This window comes from Centropristis striata, chromosome 17 (assembly GCF_030273125.1).
Source record: "Centropristis striata isolate RG_2023a ecotype Rhode Island chromosome 17, C.striata_1.0, whole genome shotgun sequence".
Classification (NCBI taxonomy): domain Eukaryota; kingdom Metazoa; phylum Chordata; class Actinopteri; order Perciformes; family Serranidae; genus Centropristis; species Centropristis striata.
In genome coordinates this window covers 32,604,669-32,612,217 of record NC_081533.1, presented here as the reverse complement: position 1 = coordinate 32,612,217, position 7,549 = coordinate 32,604,669, and the positions used below count along the sequence as shown (strand labels likewise).

General features: G+C 42.3%; 1 protein-coding gene across 1 annotated transcript; it reads left to right on the top strand.

Moving 5' to 3' along the window:
- The first annotated feature begins 2,783 nt into the window (after positions 1-2,783).
- LOC131989095 (zinc finger protein 239-like) lies at positions 2,784-5,075 on the top strand. Its single transcript, XM_059354275.1, has 3 exons — positions 2,784-2,842; positions 3,682-3,761; positions 4,382-5,075. Exons 2-3 carry the CDS (start codon positions 3,744-3,746, stop codon positions 5,069-5,071), a joined length of 708 nt encoding a protein of 235 aa, XP_059210258.1. The 5' UTR covers positions 2,784-2,842; positions 3,682-3,743; the 3' UTR covers positions 5,072-5,075.
- The last annotated feature ends 2,474 nt before the right edge of the window (positions 5,076-7,549 follow it).

Sequence of the window (7,549 nt, the reverse complement as noted above, 5' to 3'; positions counted from 1 at the left end):
CGCTGCCGTGGAAGACCTCCTGCTTGGTCCCAGTCCCCAAGAAGTCAAGACCATCTGACCCAGCTGACTACAGACCTGTCGCCCTCACATCTCATGTGATGAAGGTCCTGGAGAGACTGGTCTTGGCCCAGCTGAGGCCACAGGTGAGGACGTTTCTGGACCCCTTGCAGTTTGCCTACCAGCCCCATTTAGGAGTCGACGATGCTGTCATCTACCTGCTGCAACGAGCCCATTTGCATCTGGATGGTGGAGGAAGCACTGTGAGGATCACATTCTTTGATTTCTCCAGTGCTTTCAACACCATTCAACCTTTGCTGTTGGGTGAGAAGCTGCGGGGTATGGGTGTCGACGACTCTAGGGTCTCCTGGATTACTGACTACCTGACAGGCAGGCCACAGTTTGTCCGTCTGGGCAGTGTCCTGTCTGATGTGGTGGTCAGTGATACAGGAGCTCGGCAGGGAACTGTGCTTTCTCCCTTCCTCTTCACCTTATACACCACTGACTTTCAGTACAACTCTGAGTCATGTCACCTGCAGAAGTTTTCTGACGACTCAGCTGTTGTCGGGTGTATAAGAGAGGGAGAGGAGGGTGAGTACAGGACACTGGTGGACAGATTTGTAGAGTGGTCCGAACAGAATCACCTGAAGCTGAACGTCACCAAGACCAGAGAGATGGTGATTGACTTCAGGAGGAAGAAGATGCTTCCACAGCCACTTCAGATCAGGGGGGAGGTGGTGGAGGAGGTGGAGGACTACAAATAGCTCGGAGTGGTGATCGGCAACAGACTGGACTGGAAATCTAACACAGAGGCTGTGTACAAGAAGGGGCTGAGCAGACTCTATTTCCTGAGGAAGCTGGGATCCTTCAATGTGTGCAGCAAGATGTTGGAGATCTTTTACCAGTCTGTTGTTGCCAGCGCCATTTTCTTTGCTGCTGTGTGTTGGGGCAGCAGCATCAGAGCCAGCGACACCAACAGACTTGATAAGATTATCAAGAAGGCTGGCTCTGTACTTGGTCTCAGGCTGGAGACTTTTGGGACTGTGGTGGAGAGGAGAACACTGAACAAACTGCTGGCCATCATGGACAATGATCAGCAGCCTCTCCATCATGGACAATGATCAGCAGCCTCTCCATCATGGACAATGATCAGCACCCTCTCCATCATGGACAATGATCAGCACCCTCTCCATCATGGACAATGATCAGCACCCTCTCCATCATGGACAATGATCAGCACCCTCTCCATCATGGACAATGATCAGCACCCTCTCCATCATGGACAATGATCAGCACCCTCTCCATCATGGACAATGATCAGCACCCTCTCCATCATGGACAATGATCAGCACCCTCTCCATCATGGACAATGATCAGCACCCTCTCCATCATGGACAATGATCAGCACCCTGGCCATCATGGACAATGATCAGCAGCCTCTCCATCATGGACAATGATCAGCACCCTCTCCATCATGTACAATGATCAGCACCCTCTCCATCATGGACAATGATCAGCAGCCTCTCCATCATGGACAATGATCAGCAGCCTCTCCATCACACAGTAGAAAGACAACGGAGCACCTTCTCTCACAGGCTGCTCCAGCTCCGCTGTCATAGGGACAGATATAAAAAATCTTTCCTGCCACATGCCATCACACTGTACAATAACAGATAATAATCTGGTTCATTACATACTGTCTATGCACTTTATGTGTTTTTATGCACACTGTTCATTGCACCTTATTTGTTTCATAGCACCAACATTTTTATACTGTATATTCATATTTATTCTGCACTGGAATTCTATTCTACTCCTTCTTTAGACACTTTATATTTTATTGTATTTTTATTATATTTTTATATATTTTATTGCTTGACGTATGCCTAGGTTGTTCTTTTTATTTAATTGTGTTGTTATTGTCTCTGTGTGTAATGCTGCTGCTACACTGTAATTTCCCAGCTTGGGATAAATAAAGTCTATCTATCTATCTATCTATCTATCTATCTATCTATCTATCTATCTATCTATCTATCTATCTATCTATCTATCTATCTATCTATCTATCTATCTATCTATCTATCTATCTATCTATCTATTAATCGACTCGTTGCAGCTGTTTTTATAATCTATAATCAAATCATCATTTTAGTCATTTTACAAGCTCTAATGTCAAATATCTGCTGGTTCCAGCTTCTTTAATTTAAAGATTGAATGCTTTTATTGGTCATAAACTAATATTTACTGATATTTAAATATATCAGAGTAAAAAAACTTCTTTCTTTATTTGAGTGTAATATATTGCATCAAAACATGCCAAACAGTTCTGGCTTTTCAAATATGAATATTTAATGCTTTTCTGTGTCATATATGGTCATAAACTTGTATTTACTCATATTTAAACATGTTGGTTTATTATAACAAGACTTCTGAGTGTGTGCTGTGGGGATTTATAACAGAGATTTTTCACTATTTTCTGACATTTCATTGATAATATTAATAAGATTAGATCATACATAGTCTTTATGATGAGATCAGATATTTGGTTTCTTCAACTTTTTTTGGTTTAAAAATGAACAGGATCAGAAGCATTCATATGATTTCACTCATAAAAAGAGTTTTTAAACCACATGAGAACAAAGTGAGTGTAGAGTTACAGACAGCCACAGGAGAAAAACAAGTTCTGGCCAATCACAGCACAGTCACAGAAGTGGGCGTGGCTTAAAGTGGGTGAAGACTTTTCTTGTGACGGTCAGAGAACAGACACAGAGACAAAGAGAGAGAAGACAAGGAGCAGAAGAGGAGAGTAAACCGCTGCTGGATCCTGTTTCTGAGCCAACATTTGGTGAGTTCACACTTTATTTTCTGCTCTGTTTTCTTCATGTTGTTCTTCTCCTGCAGCTGTTTACCTTTCTCCTTGTTGTTGTTGTTGACACGGGATGTTCATGTTCTGGACTTTAGATCACGCTGTGTGTTTTACAGTTCAGTGCTTACTAAAGAGCTTTTCATGTGAGCTGCAATGAGATTACGCTTGATACATAAAGGTCATATACCAGTGGTGTGTGTGTGTGTGTTTGTCTTCATATAGTTGTGAGGACCAACTCATGGCAGAATACCAACATTGTGAGGACATTTGTAGTTGTGAGGACATTTTTTCCAGTCCTCACAAAGAAAATGCTAGGATAGCCTCTAAAGGCCTTAATTAATCATCTGTATGAATTTCAGGGAAGGTCCTAACAGAGATGGTAAACCCTGAAATGTGTGTGTTGGGCTAGGGGAAGTGGTGGTCCTCACAACTACACAAAGACATGTATGTGTGTGTGTGTGTGTGTGTGTGTGTGTGTGTGTGTGTGTGTGTGTGTGTGTGTGTCTGTCAGATAGTCAGGGAAACTCTGGAACAGCTTCTCCTCAGCCCTTATCAAGCAATTATCCAAGCAGCACATCCTGTTATTGTGGAGTCTTACTTCCTGCTCCAACATCCTGCTGTGGGACACACACACACACACACACACACACACACACACACACACACACACACACACACACAGAGTACAGTACGGAACAGTTGTAATAAAACAGGTAAAAGCCCACGGATGGCTCAGGATGTTCATGTTTAGTCAGGATATATATGCTTATACATTTATTTATGTCCTCATCGTGTGTCTCTGTTTGTTGACTTCACAGCTCATCTGTGTCACGAGACACTTCTGATTTCAGGACGTCCATCTGAAGGTAGAAGAAGAAGAATGAGTCCTCCAAAAAAGGTCAGATCACTTTAATGACTTTGAGTTTGTATTTGTGTTTTTTGTCCTTTTTGTTCTCTTTACTTTAGATATCAACGTTATGATTCCAACAGTACAATATGATGACAGAATAAGAAGAATAGTTTCTGCCTAACTGGGTTTGTTTGCACCCAAAATGAACAGGTATTAACAGATACAATGCAGCGTTAAGGAGGTGATGGCGCCCCCTGCAGTACAGAGACTGTAACAGCTTTCATGGTGTCCAACCTGCCGTTTGTTATAAAACTGACAGTCGTCTTTAGACCCCGTTTAAAATATTGTTTTACTGTTAGTATTTCAATTTTAATTTTATATTACAGTCAGCTTCTATGAACAAAAGAATCCACAGATATACTGACAGACATTTGTTGGCTGTGATTGGACAACCAGCATTTCAAGGCTCAGCCAATGAGGGACAGAGTATGGCGCGTCATAGCAACACTGTTTTTTCTTAAATCCCCAACTTGGAATAAAGTCCTGCTTGTACATTGAGGGTTATGTTGTATAGACGTGCTCTAAATATTATTGATGGTTTTAGATAGCTTTCTCCACCATGGCATTGCACTGACCCTCTCTCTTTTTCTGTCTGTCTGTTGCTATAGAAACAGGGAGAAACCGCTAACCGCTGTCAGCCCTGTGACAAATCTGTTACAACAGCTGGAGATTTACAGGTTCATCTCAAGGTTCACTCTGGAGCAAAACGGTACAGCTGTGATGAATGTGGGAGCGTTTTCACTCAGGCATCGAGCCTGAGACGACATCAACGCATTCATAGTGGAGAGAAACTGTACATCTGCGATCAATGTGGGAGCTCTTTCACCACAGCACAGAACCTGAAATACCATCAACGCATCCACACTGGAGAGAAACCTTACAAGTGTGACCAGTGTGGAGAAACCTTTTCAATCAGGTATTACCTTAATACCCATCGACGTGTTCACACTGGAGAGAAACCCTACAGCTGTGACCAATGTAAGAAAACCTTTGTTACCAAAACTAAACTGGAATGCCACAGACGTGTTCACACTGGAGAGAAACCGTACTGGTGTGAACAATGTGGGAAATTGTTTTCTCGGAGTCATCACCTTAATGTCCACCGACGTGTTCACACTGGAGAGAAACCGTACTGGTGTGAACAGTGTGGGAAAACATTTTCAAGAAGTTGTCACCTTAAAGTTCACCAACGTGTTCACAATGGAGAGAAACCGTACTGGTGTGAACAATGTGGGAAAAGGTTTTCTAGCAATGGTGGCCTCAAATCTCACCAACGCCTTCACACAAAGTCTTGTTAATCATTTAAAAGCCAAGCCAGCCGTTTCTTCATGCCTCCTCTCCATGTGCTGTGTTGTTATATTCTGAGCTTCTCTCTGAGACTAAAGACTGTTACAGTCAGACTCTAGATGTGCTTTTTCTGTAACTAAGAATTGTACTTAAGTACAATTTAAATTTTATGTAAATGCTTCTACACCACTACATATAACTTCCAGCAAAAGTCATTTTTTCAGATCGGGATTTTTTCACATTCATCTACGATCAAACAAGTTCTTTGTTTTTTATCTGGCTTTTCATTCCATGTAATGTCTTTTTTTCACCCATTTTATTTTGTCTTATTAATTTTAATTCTATTTGTTTTTTTAACATTTCTTTCTGTATTTTTATTTTTTCCCCATATTAGTAAATGTTTAAGTATTATACATTAAAGCGCATATCAGTGTATTAAATAGTTTAAATGAGCTCCAAGCAGAAAACAGTAAAATGCTGCTTTTCAAGGACCGCACCTTCCGCGTAACTTGGAGGGGTTCTGTTTCAGAACCCTGTCTACTCACCACTGGGGTCCCTCAAGGCTCGGTCCTTGGTCCGCTCCTCTTCTCGATTTACACCAACTCCCTTGGCTCCCTCATCCACTCGCATGGCTTCTCCTATCATAGCTATGCCGACGACACCCAGCTAATCTTCTCATTTCCCCAGTCTGAAACACGTGCAGCAGCACGTATCTCTGCATGTCTGGCCGACATCTCCCAGTGGATGTCCTCGCACCACCTCAAACTCAACCTGGGAAAGACTGAGCTACTTTACCTCCCAGGGAAGGGCTCTCCCACCACTGACTTCCACATCACTGTCCAGGACACAGTGGTTGCCTCCACAGAAACCGCCAAAAACCTTGGCGTAACTCTTGACAACCAACTGTCCCTCTCAACAAACATCACCGCCACTACCAGATCTTGCAGATTCTTGCTGCATAACATCAGGAGAATCCGCCCGTTTCTCACCCAGAAGGCAGCTCAGGTCCTGGTCCAGGCACTGGTCATCTCACGCCTGGACTACTGCAACTCCCTCATGGCAGGTCTGCCTGCCAAAGCCATCCGACCTCTACAACTCATCCAGAATGCAGCTGCTCGATTGGTCTTCAATCTTCCCAAATTTTCACACACAACACCCCTCCTCCGCTCCCTCCACTGGCTACCAGTGGCTGCGCGGATACGCTTCAAGACTCTAGCTCTGGCGTACTCTGCTGCTAACGGTTCAGGTCCTACTTACATCCAGGACCTTGTCAAACTCTACACCCCTGCCCGTCCTCTCCGCTCTGCATCAGCCAAACAGCTGGCGACTCCCACCCTGCGTGGGTCAACTCGCCTCAAAACCACTTCCAGACTTTTCTCTGTCTTGGCTCCCAAATGGTGGAACGAGCTCCCCACCGACATCAGGACCTCAGACAGCCTGGACATCTTCCGCCGCAGGCTGAAGACCTATCTCTTCCAACAATACCTCGGTTAAGTCATGGTCACCTAACAGATATATATATATTTAAAAAAAAAAAAAAAAAAAAAAAAAATTCTTCTTCTTTTCTCTTCTTTTCTTCTTTAACATATAGCACTCCTTAGCAATGACAGTTAGCTCTTAAAGTTATGTACTTACTCGATTCCTATGGTCTATGTCTAGTACCATCAGGTTGAATGCACTTATTGTAAGTCGCTTTGGACAAAAGCGTCTGCTAAATGACATGTAATGTAATGTAATATAAATGTAGTTCTTTTGTCTGGGTGTGTGTACCTTTGATAAATTTCCTTTGTTAATTCATTAAGCTTTGGACTAAGATCTGTATCAGTAAAAAACATATTAGAGTTGTTCAGTCATGAATGATAAAATAAAACATTAAAACTCAACACTCTGCCGTCACACACTGGTTTATTTACTATTTGCATATCTACCTACTTACCTACCTACCTACCTACCCACCCATCCATCATATGGTGCCGTATTAACCTTAATAAAATGTAACTAACTCTTTTTCCTCTTTTCAGAGATAAGGTAAGTGCATAAGTTATTTTGTGCCTCCACTTAGTAGAACTTAAAATTAAATAGAATGTATAATCCTACCAAGAATAAATAAATTGCTTCAACTGTAACTTGTTTCTTTTATATTGAAAAGTATTAAATACAACAAATTATTTCACATGTGGTACATGTTGACAATATGTTATCCTCTCAAAATAAGTATCACTTATTATTCCCTGAACGCAATACTCTTTTCACTTTGAACATAAACCCTTGTTTGCACACAACTCAAAAAAAAACCGGTGCAAGCCTGAATCGTGGCTTGTGAGAGGAAACTTGGTGACCGCTTCACTTAAACAAGTGAAATAAATGCAATGAGTCGATCCAGTGTATTTGTAACTGTTTGTACTCTCAGTCTGTTCTCAGTCCGTTTGTATGCTGCTTATCAGGAATGGGGATTAGGGGATGAATGTTGTGAATGCATGAGGAGGGAG